This window comes from Zingiber officinale, chromosome 1A (genome assembly GCF_018446385.1).
Source record: "Zingiber officinale cultivar Zhangliang chromosome 1A, Zo_v1.1, whole genome shotgun sequence".
Taxonomy (NCBI): domain Eukaryota; kingdom Viridiplantae; phylum Streptophyta; class Magnoliopsida; order Zingiberales; family Zingiberaceae; genus Zingiber; species Zingiber officinale.
The window spans coordinates 56674537-56688611 of record NC_055987.1 but is presented as its reverse complement, the minus strand read 5'-3'; the positions used below and the strand labels follow the sequence as shown (position 1 = coordinate 56688611).

The 14075-nt window shown below is 38.5% G+C and overlaps 1 protein-coding gene across 5 annotated transcripts in view; it reads left to right on the top strand.

Annotated features, from left to right (window-relative positions):
- Nucleotides 1-10242, top strand: part of LOC122025046 — a 39754-nt gene extending 29512 nt beyond the window's left edge. For 2 of the 5 annotated variants that reach the window (XM_042583812.1, XM_042583805.1), the window contains exons 2-3: nt 8299-9819; nt 9935-10242. In XM_042583812.1, coding sequence (XP_042439746.1) covers nt 8395-9819; nt 9935-10090 — 1581 coding nt within the window. In that variant the 5' untranslated portion in view covers nt 8299-8394 and the 3' untranslated portion in view covers nt 10091-10242. Of the gene's footprint in view, nt 1-7919; nt 9820-9934 lie in introns of those variants that run through there. The other 3 variants (XM_042583830.1, XM_042583825.1, XM_042583820.1) reach the window with 3 other exon arrangements.
- The last annotated feature ends 3833 nt before the right edge of the window (nt 10243-14075 follow it).

Here is a 14075-nt window from a genome sequence, read left to right as displayed (position 1 = left end):
ATCAAGGCTGATCGGACATCTGGTATTGGGAAGTCCAAGTAGGTCAAAGGATTGACTGGATACTTGGCACGAGGAAATCTAGATGGGTCAAGGTTGACCAAACATCTGGTGGACGTCCAAGTGGGTCAAAGGGATTGACCGGATACTTAGCAAGAAGGGAAAAGTCCAAGTAGGTCAAGGGAGTGACCGGATACTTGGCACGATGAGGAAAAGTCCAAGTGGGTCAAAAGGATTGACCGGACACTTGGTGAGGGAGTCCTAGCGGGTCAAGGGTGACCAGATGCTAGGCATAATGGACCAACAGGTCATGGATTGACCGGATGTTGGTTTGGGGGCTTGAGACTTGGTTTTGGACAAAAACTAGCAGCTGGATCGATCAACCGATCGATTGGCTGGAGCCCAATCGATCGTCCGATCGATTGGGGAGTCCCTGCGAGAAGCCTTCGTCCTAATCGATCGGTGGATCGATTGAGAGGCAGTTGCGAGCGCACAGAAGCCTGCTGGATCAATCAGTGGATCAATCCAGAGGTCCCAATCGATCAGTGGATCGATTGGGAAGCTGCGATCTATCGCGATAAGCCCTGGATCGATCAACCGATCGATCCAGGCAAATTCCTAGAGCACAGAGGTGCTCTGGATCAATTAGTGGATCGATCCAAAGCCTCCCCGATCAATTGGGAGCAATCTAATCGATCGGGATCCGACCGTTGGTGTCGTATTAAGCTGCAGGCCCTCGATTCCTTTAAGATCTTCCGAGCTCTTACAAGGTTCATCTGAGATCATCTCAGCAACTCCACAGCTTCTCCACAGAGCTCTCCACGCCAGATCTTGAAGATTCTTGGAAGGTTTGTCCAAGTTAAGAGGCGAAGAAGAGAAGTTAGGGTTAGGGTTTTTACTGCACTTCTTGTAAGCTTTTGCTTGTTCTTTACTGCCCTTTCCTTTCTTCTTGTATTGAGAGTCTTGTAGGGCTTCTCCGCCTTCGGTAGTTACCGTAAAGGAGTGTTTATTAGTGGAGGTGTGTGTGCGTGTGTGGATCCTTGGATTAGTCACCTCCTTTGGAGGTGGATACTGTTAGAGTGTATACTAAAAGCCTAAGCTTTTGTAAACATTTATCTTGAATAAAGAATCACATTTGGTCAAATTATCTACATTTGTTTGTAGTTGTTCAATTAATTTATATTGTAGATAACATAGTATGTGGTGTCACATATAGAAGATGATGTTATCAGTACCTTATAAATTATAAACAGTAGCTCATGACCAAAATGGAAAGGAACAAACCATTGGAAGGTCGTAGTGTAATTAGGAATTAGTTTATCTTAACTATATAATTACACTAGTACACTTAGAGTGTATTGAGTAGGACCATTAGAGATCATTTCTTTTATACTGACTTTATAAAGGAACAAAAACCTCAGTTATTATGGAAGTGTATGCTCTTAATCCTAATATAATAACAAGCACATATATTTGATATTTATTTCTTTAATTTATCAATGGGTGAGATTTAGTTCGATAAATCAATAAGCCCGATAAGTTGGGAAATGATATCACTTATAGTGTGTGTTGTTGATTATAGAAGAAAACTGTGCCCTAGTAATCTAGGTTGATAATATCTCCAAGAAGAGCTCATAAGGATTGTCATGTTAAACCATGCAGGTGAACTTAGTCCGACATGATGATAAGGTCGAGTGGTACTATTCTTGAACTAAGATATTAACTAAATGAGTTGTCAGTAACTCACTTAATTAGTGGACATTCGACATCTTAAACACAGGGAGACTAATACACTCATAATAAAAAGGAGCCCAAAAATGTAATTTGGGATTGGTGTGGTAGTTCAATAATAGTTCTCTAGTGGAATGAATTATTATTGATAAAATTAAGTTGTGTGTTCGGGGCGAACACGGGATGCTTAATTTTATCGGGAGACCAAAATCAATTCCTCCTCTCGGTCCCTATCGTAGCTTCTTATTTATAGAGTACTATACCCACCTATACCCACCTTCATACCCATGGTGTAGGGGCCGGCCAAGCTAGCTTGTGGATCAAGCTAGGGCCGGCCAAACCATTGGTTCATGGGTGGCCGGCCCTAGCTTGAACCCAAGCTTAGGTGGCCGACCCTATTTAATTAAAAAAAGAATTTTAATTTTAAAATTTTCTTATGTGAAAGATATAATTTATTAGAAAGATTAAAAATTAAAATATCTCTTTTATAATGTTCTACAAAAGATTAAAGAAAGAGATTAAATCTCTTTCCTTATTTGTAGATTGGAAAGATATTTTATTTTTCTTCTTTATAAATTATTCACATGTTGAAAAATTAAAATTATAGAAATTTCTTTTTATCAACCATGAAGTGATTTTAAAGGGAAATTTTATTTTTTAAAATTTCCGAAGACAAATAAGGAATTTTTAATTGTTGATTGAAAATTGTCTTGTTTGCTCTCCATGAGGTGGCCGGCCATGACATGAGGGATTAGGAAATTTTGTTTAATTTTTCTTAATTAATTCATGTCAAGGAAAGTTAAGGAAATTTTATTGTAATTAAATTTCCTTATTTGTCAAAGCTAAGAATTATAAAAGAGGGGGTTTTGGGAGCCTTCAAGGTGAACAACCTCTATTATTTTCTCCCTCTTTTCTTCCTTGGTGTGGCCGACACTTCTCTTTCTCTTCTCTCCATCCATGTGGCCGAACCTTTCTTCTTCCTTGGAGGTCTTGTGGTGGCCGGATTTTAGCTTGGAGAAGAAGGAGAGAAAGCTTACATTCCTTGGAGCTTGGTTGGTGGAAAAAGATCTTCATCTTTTGGAAGCATTGTGCTTGGCCGAAACTTGAAGAAAGGAGAAGAAGGTGCTTTGGTGGTTTCTCATCTCGGAAGATCGTTGCCCACACAACGTCCGAGGTTAGAAGAGGAATACGGTAGAAGACCTAGAGGTTTTTGCTTGCAAAAGAAAAGGTATACTAGTATTTAATTTCCGCATCATACTAGTTTTACTTCTTTGTTAAAATACCAAATACAAGAGGCATGCGATTCTAGTATTTCGAATTTGTTTTCGATGTTGTGTTCTTTTATTTTTTCTTTTCATTGTGATTTGATTGTTCTTTTCGGTTGACCTAAAGTTATTTAAGGAAATTAAATATTAGGTTTCCTTAAAAGGCTTTGTCTAGGCGGTGGTGGTTGTTCCCATATCCAAGAAGGTCACGTGCCTCGCCATGTAGTCCTGGAAGCCAATTTTGGAAATTAATATTTAATGAAATTAATAACCTAGGTGATTTGGATCAAACGTGTTAAGTTTCGCAGGAGATCCAAGTCTAAACCTAAAAGAACAAATAGATTAAACTTTGGATCAAACGTGTTAAGTTCCGCAGGCGATCCAAGTTTAATTTAAAAGAACACATGGTAGCTAGGAAAAGGTTCAGACCTTTGTACAAAATTTTTGTACAGTGGAACCATTAGGTTTTCCAAGTAGCAACCAACATATACCAAGTAAATCTACTTGTTAGCATTGTTGTAGTTGTTTCTTGTATTTCCGCTGCACATCTTTGAAGGAACAAGCAACGCCGACCACGAGCACGCGACGAGCTATTCACCCCCCCCCTCTAGCTACATTTCGGTCCCAACAATGACATCTTCTATTTATTTTTCAACATTCCTGAGTGGTTGCAAAGATTCTTGTTTAGCGTTCACATTGATATTCATGATTTACACTTCTAGAATTCCTTTAGAATATGACATCCAGATGTTATCTAACGCATCATGAAGGTTTTGTGCAAATCATCGATGAAGTCATATGCTTCTTCTAGGTTTTTTTTTTTTTTTTATCAAAGAACCACTAGAAACTAAATCTAATAGAGTCTTATTTGAGAAAGATATCCCTACATAGAATATGTGGATTATCAGCCATTCTTCCAAGCCATAATAAGGGAACTTATGCAATAGTCCTTGAAATCTCTCCCAAGTAGTGTAAAATGATTCCCATCCATCTGTGCAAAACTCATGATTTGCTTCCTTAGTTCAGCTATTTTGCTTGGTAGAAAATACTCATTCAGGAAACTTGTCTCTAGCTCTTCCCATGTTGTTATGCTTTTTGATGGAAGAGAATACCACAAAGCCTTAGCTTTATCCTTTAGAGAGAAAGGGAATCCCCTTAGCCTTCTTGCATCTCTGGAAACACCATTTAAGATTATGGTACTACAATAATAGATGGAATCAAATAGATGTGGATATGTGTCCTCCTCGGGTGCTCCTCCAAATTGATTCTTTTGTATCAGAGCAATCAATTCTAGGTCAAATTCAAAGTTTTTTGCATCAATCGAAGGTTGTACAATGGGAGATCTCACTGTTCCAACAATGGGCGCGACAAAAGCCCTTAAAGGTGTATTTGCATTTGACAATTGGCTAGACCAAAACCCATTATATCATGTAGAAACAATTAGTAGGTTTTTGGAAACTACCACAATCACCTTCAAAACAAGACTATTAGAAAACAAAGTGCATAATTTAAATTGCAAGAAAGAAAAATGTAGAAGTAAAATAAGAAAGACAATGTAGAGTTTATAAACAAAAAGAAAAATGTCTAGAGTAACTCAAATGCTAATCAACTAATATTAATTGAAAAAATCCTCGACAACAACACCAAAAACTTGATGTGTGACTGCAAGTGAGAGGGATCCCATAGGGCTGTTGATTAAGCACTAGTTGGGTTCACACGGTAAATTATCTAGGCAATCATAAGGTTGGTTAGTCACGAACGCTTGTAAGCAAGAAATAGAAGGAAGAGAAATAAAGAGAAAGGAAAGAGAGAGAAGTGAGAGGGATTAGGAAAGAGAAATTGGTTTGGGGGGAAGTGATTCTAAGAGTTCGGTTTCTTATGATGCTAGTTAATATCCTTATGTATTGTTTATCTTGTTACCTTCATGCCTACACTTTATAAGATTTCTAACTAAAGTTCAGCACAATCCTGTGAAGATCGCATCGGGATTTTACCTAAGTTCTAACACCATTAAGTAAAGAAGCAATTCTAGAAAGTCTGGTTACAAGATTATCTTTAGGCTCAAGGGGTATATAATTCTAGAGTTATCTGATTTACTTCCTAACGATAGATTAATGCAACTAAGTAGAAGACGTAACCTAGAAACTCCAGTTCAAGGTTACCCTCTATCATAGGGCTCCCTGATTATACATTTCTAGATTACATAAGTCACTTCTTAACATTAATTTGGGAGAACTCCTCTAAACTCCAAGTAGATATTCCTTTGTAGAGGATTGATGTCCTAGCAAGAGGATCATTCTAGAAAATCCACTTAAAGGTTCTTGTCACAGGGATCCACCGTCATACAATCTATCATTTCTCCTTTACAAAGTGACCAATCCACCATAATATATATGCATATACCATACACACATTTCATCAAATACGTACAAGGCAAACTACATATAGAACATAGCATAAACATTTCATTGAACAAAGAAATGATATATACATAGTTTATACATCAACATCACATTAGAATACATCATAAGAATCAGAGAATCTACTCCATTACGAAGGGAGACATAACCAATACAAAATAAAGAGAAGAGAAATGCTTATCCATGAAGTCTGATGTTGTTGGAGGTTCTCCTTTGCTCCGAAGAAAGACAGATGATACGGATCGACCAAGATGGATGCTCTAGAAATTCCCTTAGAGGGGAAAATCCTTTCCAAAGGAAGGGGGCGGGGCCCCAAACCAAGGATATAACCTAAGGGGATAAAATCTCCTTATATAGGGGAGGGGATATGTCCCCTCATGTTCTCTACCACATGGTTGTGCCATTTGGCATGGCCGGGGAGTGCAGTCAAGTCGTGTAGTTCTCTGCTTATAAAGACACGGTGGTGCCTCTTGGCATGACACAGCCATGTGAACTCTGTGGAGAGGGGCACAACCTGCCCATGTGCACTACTGTGGGAGGCACATGGTCGTGCCATATGGCATGACTTAGGTTGCTGATTTTCTCTAAGTACTTCAATGTGAGTATTTGCTCCATTTTCGCTTCAAATTGCGTTCAGTCAATTAAAAAAAAAGTAAAGAGTAGATCTCTAAATGAATATAATGGAGTGACATAAATAATGAAATATGGTGCAACAAACATAGATTATATTCAAATACAATTAGATGTGCATCAAATAATGTTTAGAAACATACATAACCTACTCATATCATATTCCCAAAAGCAAGTAACTTTGCAAGGGATTCATGCCTAAATTATAAATACTTGTAAATCCCTTCAAGAGGTTATGATCATCTAGAAGCTATCACTAATATAGGACTTCAAGGATTATCTCAAGAACAATGACAGAGATGAAACTAGAAGACCTCATAGTTTAGCTTGTGAAGAGCGACATGAAGTTGGTATTCTAAGTTGACAAGTTGATACTTACAAAGAATGGTAACTTTATAGTGAAGCGATATCTTGAAAAAGGATTGTTTCAAACAAATGTAACCCCTTAATGAAGATTTCCCCATGAATAATAAAATTCCAACTTTTACTTGATTGAGTCTTATGATTTACGACATGACCATTTAGGATATATCAGTTATAATTTGTGCAAATTATCGAAATTAGATTTATTGCCGAAATTAAGTTTGACACAAGATACAAGTGTGAGACTTCTATGGAAGCTAAAATAGCAAAGTTTCATTTTTCTTCAATAGAAAGGAGCACTACATCTCTTGAATGGATTCATACTGCCACATGTGACATGAAGTTTGTTCAAATGAGAGGTGGAAAGAAGTATTGCATCACCTTTATATCGTTAAGTGACACTTGAAGTGTTTAAGCACTAAAAGAATAAGGTTGAAAATTATCTTAGCAAAATGATTAAAATAATTCGTAGTGATAGAAGAGATTATATGGGGCATCATTCAATGAATTTTTCTTTGAGTCAGACATCATTCACCCAACAATAGCCCCTACTCACTACAATCTAATGGCATTTTGGAATGCAAGAACGGTATGCTAGAAGAAAGAGTAAATGCTATATTGATAAGTTCAGGAATAATCCAAAAATTTATATGGAGAAGTTATTCTCTCGACAAACAATGTTTTGCAACTCGCGTATCTTCTTGTCTAGGTACAAGTACAAATACCTATTACCTACCTAATAAGGAATGTAATTGTTTTCTTTAACGCAGTTATCTTAACTCTTGGAGAAATCACCTGGGATTGAACAACAATATCCAATTTTGAACATCCATTTGGTTGGAATTTTCAACTTCTTTGGTTCTCGAGATAATGAAAATGCCTAATGTGACTACAATCTCAGATGCCAAAGTTTGTTCTGACCGCTAGTGATGATATTGTTTCTAATGCAAGTAAAGAAATGACAGCCTAGTTGATGATGCTAAAACTTGTAGGGAGACGTATTGAAAGCTTCTCTAACATCGTGTTGTCCTCGATGGAGGACACTAATGCAAATCAAGAATCTACTATGCTAAGTTTTGATTTGTAATGATTAATTTTGGTAAAAGATCTCTTTATGAAACTGGCTTTTAAGGAAAAGGTAATGTTGGTGATTATTTTTTGGTATATTTTTAATTTTGAAGGCGCGATAGTTTGGGTAACAGTCTAATTAGATTGCCAATAAAGAATTTAGTTATATCCTAAGTTTTGACATGTAATGATTAATTTTGATAAGATCTCCTTAGGAGAATAAGCTTTTAAGGACACAGCAAAGTTGAAAAGTTATTCTTTATTTTGGAGGGTTAAGAAATTTTGGTATGTTTTTAGTTTAGAAGGTACAACTGTTTGGGCAGCAGTCCAATTACATTGTCTTATTGCCTCATTTTCATTTGATTGTTCTTTTTAAATTGATGTAGTGTAAATATAAATCATCTTCCAATTTAAAAAAAATCTTCTTTGTGAGTTTTTAGTCTACGTGGGAGTTCCATCCCATCGGAATCCTTGTATGAGTCTGGATACAATTTTGGTATTGTATATATTTGGCATCAATAAAGAGAAGTCTTGGCGTAACGGTAAAATTATTACTATGTGACGTAGAGGTTATATGTTTGAATTTTGAAAATAATGTCTTGCAAAATAGGATAATACTACATATAATAGATCCTTTTCTGAGATCTGGTATTTATTGACAGGAGTTTCCTGACCTGACTACCCTTTATATATTTGATATTAATGTTCTCATGCTGCATTGATGTTCCAGCATTCTTCATTATGAGCATGAAATTCTTTCACTTGCAAGAAAATAGGAGTTTTTTTTTTCAAGCTTCCCCTCCCTTTGCTTATAACTGATGCAGATACTTTGGCTGTGTGCTAATGGAGGCCACAGATCTCTCTTTAGAGCTCACTAAACTTTCAAGCGACTCCTTTTACCTTCCTTCAATTTGACACTCATGAAGTATTTATTCGAAGCCTTAGAACCTCGCAGAAGAGCAAAACATATGAATAATCTTAGAGAACCCATCGAAGTGTACGACTCGTTGTCTAGGCCACTGAATGTAGTCCTCAGGCCTGAGGTTCAACGGTCGTTTAATTCGATTATGACAATCATAGGAGCAAGGACCTTCATGAGTTCCTCATTGTCTATGCCTATCGTGATCAATACTCTACTGGTAGATTCTTCATTTGGTTCTGCAGTTGGAACACTTGGAAGAAGAGGAACCATGGACACTCATTCTGACAATGATAAAAATCAGATTAGAACTGCCTCAGCGTTAGCTGCAGCTACTCCAGCTCTTATTTGCAGGTCAGTGCTGACACAATTCAGGAGAAAAGCAATCCTTGAAAAATCTAATTCTGTGATGAAAATTTCTGAGAAAACTCCTGTCTCCGATGTCGATTCAAGCCAGAGATATGATCTATGCGAGTCTACGCTAACCACCGCAAACGATTCTATGATGAAAGGACAGATTCGATATCAATGGAAGAGTGGCACACCTTATTTTGTATTTACAGTAGGTGATGACTTCTCAGAAGTATACCTTTCCAGGCCCTGGAAAATTGAATCTTCTATGGCTAAAGGAAAGGACTACATCTACTCGTTTCATTCAAGATCAGTTAACAACTTCAAATCAGAAAAATGTGTTTCTGATGCATCGGAAATCCTTGGAAAAATGAAAGTATCCAACCTTTTAACCTTTGGCACAGATGGATCAAGAACAAGGGAGACTGAGTTTGTTCTATACAATGCTAATGCAAAAAGTTTACTCGGAACGAGAAGTTCAGGTTCCTTCATCCTGAAAGCCAAGGAGTTGGGTAAGAGGGTGTCGAACATACTTAATCCAAGCCAAGCATTGAAGAATAATTCCATCTGCAGTCTCAATGAATTGAGTTCCTTTTTCAGAAGCTATGATGAAAACAAACTGACTGATCAAGTTCAAAATGATTGCACACCTGAACATGAGTTGGCTGCTGTTGTTCTAAGTGATCATCGACGAGGTTGCGATCGGGAGGCAGCAGTTGGTGGTTGGGGTCTTAAATTTCTCGGCACATCAAATGCAAATGATGTTGATGCTTCCTCGGCTCCCTTAGTTTCTCAGGAAACTAGCAATGGAAGTCGGTCGATAAGTAGAGATAAATCTTCTAAAAATTTAACTGTCTTAGTTCCAGCCGACCTCCACGGTGGCCAAAGTATCCAAACCAGAGGTCCATCAGGTATCATAACGAGATGGCGAACTGGGGGGCAATGTGACTGTGGTGGTTGGGATGTTGGATGCTCTATACAAGTACTTTCTTGCAGCAGCATCACCAAGAACTCTTCATCTTCATTAAAAGAGGAGCTGCAGGATCATAACAAGTCGGTCGATCTATTTACGGAGGTAGCTCTTACATCTCTATTCTTACTGGTAGCTAGAGCTAGATGGCCAACATATAGTATACTACATTTCACGCACTCACTGAATGCTTAGCAAGCAATTGTTTTGCAATTTTCAGGGATCAAAGAGAACTGAATCGACTATCAAGATAATAGACATGAATTATGGTCTATATGTCATCAACTTCCACCCTTCTCTTTCATACCTACAGGCTTTCTCCATTGGTGTGGCAATGATACATGCTCAGTCGCCATCTCTTACTCCAGATTTCTAAGGATGTAATGAAGAAATCAACATGACAAGTTTTCAAAAAATTTTAAAAAAAAAACTGTCAGAAAAAAGGTGTTCTTACAGTGTGGGTGATATTTGTTGCGAGATAAATGTACAAGTTTGTAGCATAATGTAAATAACTAAACTTCTTTATCATCCTCTTCGAGTTTATCTGTTTAGTGTTATTTATCATTCTATGAATACAATGTAGACATTTAAATTTGTTTGGTTCAACATCATCAAGTTGTTGATAGAAACCCTGAAGGGTCAGTTGAGCAAGGCAAAGAAAGGGTCTTGTCTTGCATAGTCCAACTCTAGTCAGGCTAGGCACGATACCTGTAAAATATCGAAAAATGGCGAATAATGATAAGGGAATTTTTTAGAATTTTTAGAAATTTTTCTGAAATTTTTCGGAGCTCGTATGACTCAGGTTATCGGGATAAAAACGGAGCTCGGGAAAGCCTGTTTAGGCTACCCCGTTTAAGCGAGAAAATGTTTTGTTTTCTTTTGTTTTTCTCTTTTCTTTTATTCTTCTCCGTTTTCCTTTTTCTCCCGCATGCCTGAGCCATTCCCCGACGCGCCCTCTTCTTCATCTTCGTCAAGCCCTAACCGCCCTTACAACCGGCACCGCACGGTTCCCTTCCTTGTTCAATAAAACCGTGACCAAGAGAGAAGCCGACACTTTTCTTCCTCCTCCTCCCATCTGCTGATTCCTCCTCTTTTCTTTCCCTTCCTCGCGTGCCCTAGCCGACACCCTTCTCCCCTCTGTGCTGCCACCGAACCCAACAACCGGCGGCGACTTCACTGCCGGTGCCGCCCGATCGCCGACCACCCCAGTCCGACGCCGATCGTCCTCTGCCCTAGCGTCGATAGACGACCGCCTACCTTGTGCTCTAGCACCAGGTTCTACCGAGCCACCTACAGGCCATAGTTTTTTCTTCATTCATGCCCTAGCTTTGATCAGCGTTGTCTACTGCTTCACCCGCCAGATGCAGCTGATCTAGGACCACCGTGGGACCTTGCACTGCTGACACAAATATATGGTAAGGTGTCGAATTAAACTTGAATTGGTTTATAGGATTAACTAAAGCTTGATTGATCTAGAGTATGGGTCTAGGTACAGCGCTGGTTTGGAGAATTTTAGTTGGATGACAGCAGCTCCATCTGGTATTGGCTACCCTTTCCAGCAGCAATTCATGAAGGGCTACGTGTAGAGATTGAGGTGAGTTTTATTTAGCTTTCGGGTTGATGCAGAGTGATGACATATCAGTAGTTAAATTGTTCTAATTTGATGAGGAGAAGGGGATGTGTAAGGAGGTAGCATCTGATTTTTTTTTTTTTTTGTGATAGAATGAAACCATATCTTATTGTATTTCGTTGGTAGGTAATTCATGAGGGTTATATGATTTAATGATTACTATTCAGAGTATAGAAATGATTATCAGATGTGGGGGAGGAGTTAGATGATCCAATTTGGGTTTATAATTGGATGTGGATTTAGGTTAGCTTCTCGGATATTTGATTTAGCTAATTAATTTATATGTAATTAGCTAAATTTGTATATCATGTATTATAGGACTCTGATTTGCGACGAGTTGCCTTACGTGGGATTTCCATTGGCACGTGCGATATTTAAGGCGGGTACCTTGACTTATCTTTGATAATGTCATGTTGATATGTTTAATAGGTTATAACCTTTAGTAATGATTATGTTCGTCTTTGCTTCGGTTGGTCACTACCCGATACCTGTTACATGCTTATTTTGTTTACTTATTATGCACTTCATGTTAGTACCTACCTGATTATACATGCTTATAGGGGTAGTGACACAACAATGTATTTATTATGTTTAAGATCTAGGTTTTTATACCTTATCTGATTTGTGTACCTTTGATTTGGTTCATTGTCCTATGGTACACATTTTATATATATATATATATGGATATTGCTATGTTGTTCAGGATTTTGCCATTCTTAGTGTCATGCACCATCTCGCATGATTGCATGCTGTGTGATAGTTGACTCCATTATTGTTGAGCACATCGCCAGTTACATAGATCTGCATACACCACCACTCATGGGTTAGTGGTATATCAGGCAGGTATGTGGCAGTTCTGCTGTTAGGCTCCGCTGGTCCAGTGACTCAGCGTGGTAGCCGGCAGACAGTTCTGCTCTGTTAGGCTCCGTTGGTTTAGAGACGCAGCGTGGTACCCGACAGACAGTTTGCTCTATTTGGCTCCGTTGGTCCGCTCATGGGTAGTGTGACGCAGCGTGGTAGCCGACAGGGATCCCTCCTCTGGATTGGCTCAAGGAGATGAGAGCATTGAGCTCCCCCACTTATGATTTGGGGTAGGAGGATAGGTGTACTCTGACAGCATCCCGTCCACTCATCAGGAGCAGTGACGGCAGAGTGCACGGTTGTCACAGCCCTACCCACTCGGTCTCACCATCGTGTGTGAGATGTCTGACTGGAGAGTAGGGGTGACCAGGACATGTCATTGGCATCATACACATTGATGCATTTACTGATTGTGTTTGTTGTATTTATATGCTGCATTTGGATGGATGCATATGTTTGACATGCATACAGGATTTATGATACTCTCGGTCTGACGACCTAACTATTATGATAGGAGGCCTTGGTGAGTACAGTTCCCTTAAGCCCTTTTCTATTGTGCATTTTCAGCTTTTGTCCAAGAGATTGCACTCCATAGTTATTACTATTTGTTATAGTTTACTATACATGTCAACTAGATATCTGCTGAGTTGTTGAACTCACCCCCGTGGACACTATTTTTCAGGTACCAGGTTGTTTATGGAGTCGCTTGGAGTATCCTGCCTGCCGGTCCCCATGTCATATCAGAAGACCTGTCTCCGCTTTGATTTATTTTTATTTTTGGTATATGAAATTTGTGTATTTAGCTTTGTGTTCCAGTTTTATTTTTGGAGTATTGTTTTGTTGTGTGGTGTAAGCCTAGCCGACTAGCAGTCCTCATTTTTAGTTTGTATATGTTGTCCATTGTATTTCTGCTGTGTTTGGTTTTGGTACAGCCGAGTGGGCTGTTAGATTTACATATAACTGTGTGGTTGCTTTTATTGTATCAGCCGAGTAGGCTACATATAAACTGTGTGGTTGTGTGTATATTCCAGCCGCCTGTGGCTGAGGTATATTGTGTCTGTAGAAATGGTTTAGATTGTCACTCTACAGGGGAGATGCTGTTGGAATTTCCTCTGGCAGGGACTCCTTTGGTGCGTGACAATTTATTGGTATAAGGGCACAGTTTAAGAGTCTTATATCCCGTGTTTCGGATTTCGTGTTTTAGTTTTCTCGATGTGACTTTTCGGGTTTTGGGACCTGACAGCGGCAGGACATCTCCAAGCTATAGGAGGTATGTTGGTATACTGTTATCCTACCTTTTTATTAGTACGCATTGTTGACTATGATAGTTATGACATGTATTAACACTTTTTATTTAGTACTTGTCTGGTTGTTGTAGCTCATATTACATGTGATGGGTTAGCAACTGATGACGATCGACCCTAATAGAGATCAAGGATTACAGTCTCTGGTGATTTTTCATATCATACCACCAGTAGTTTTAGCTTCTATTACTACTAGTTGGTTAGGAGATGGAGGCACATACCAGCCTCTGTTATTATTAGCTAGGTAGTGGATAGTATCTACATATTCATGTTGACTTAGCCAGTAGAATACCGTTTTATCTTAGTTAATTTCATCAGTAGATAATTTATTTACTCTTGTTACATCGGTCAGAAGAAGTCTGATTTACACTTGTTGATTTGGGTAGTCATGGATCGATATACTTTAGTTGCTTGTGGAGGATTAATGTATTCTTGATTAGTTAGTAGATGACCGTTTAGTTTTTTTGGTCCGATCAGTAGGTATTGGCATACTCTATTTTTAGAGGTTCGAATCTTTAGGTTATTTGTGCTTAGTTGGGTATCTAGAGTACATTTGAGTACATGGC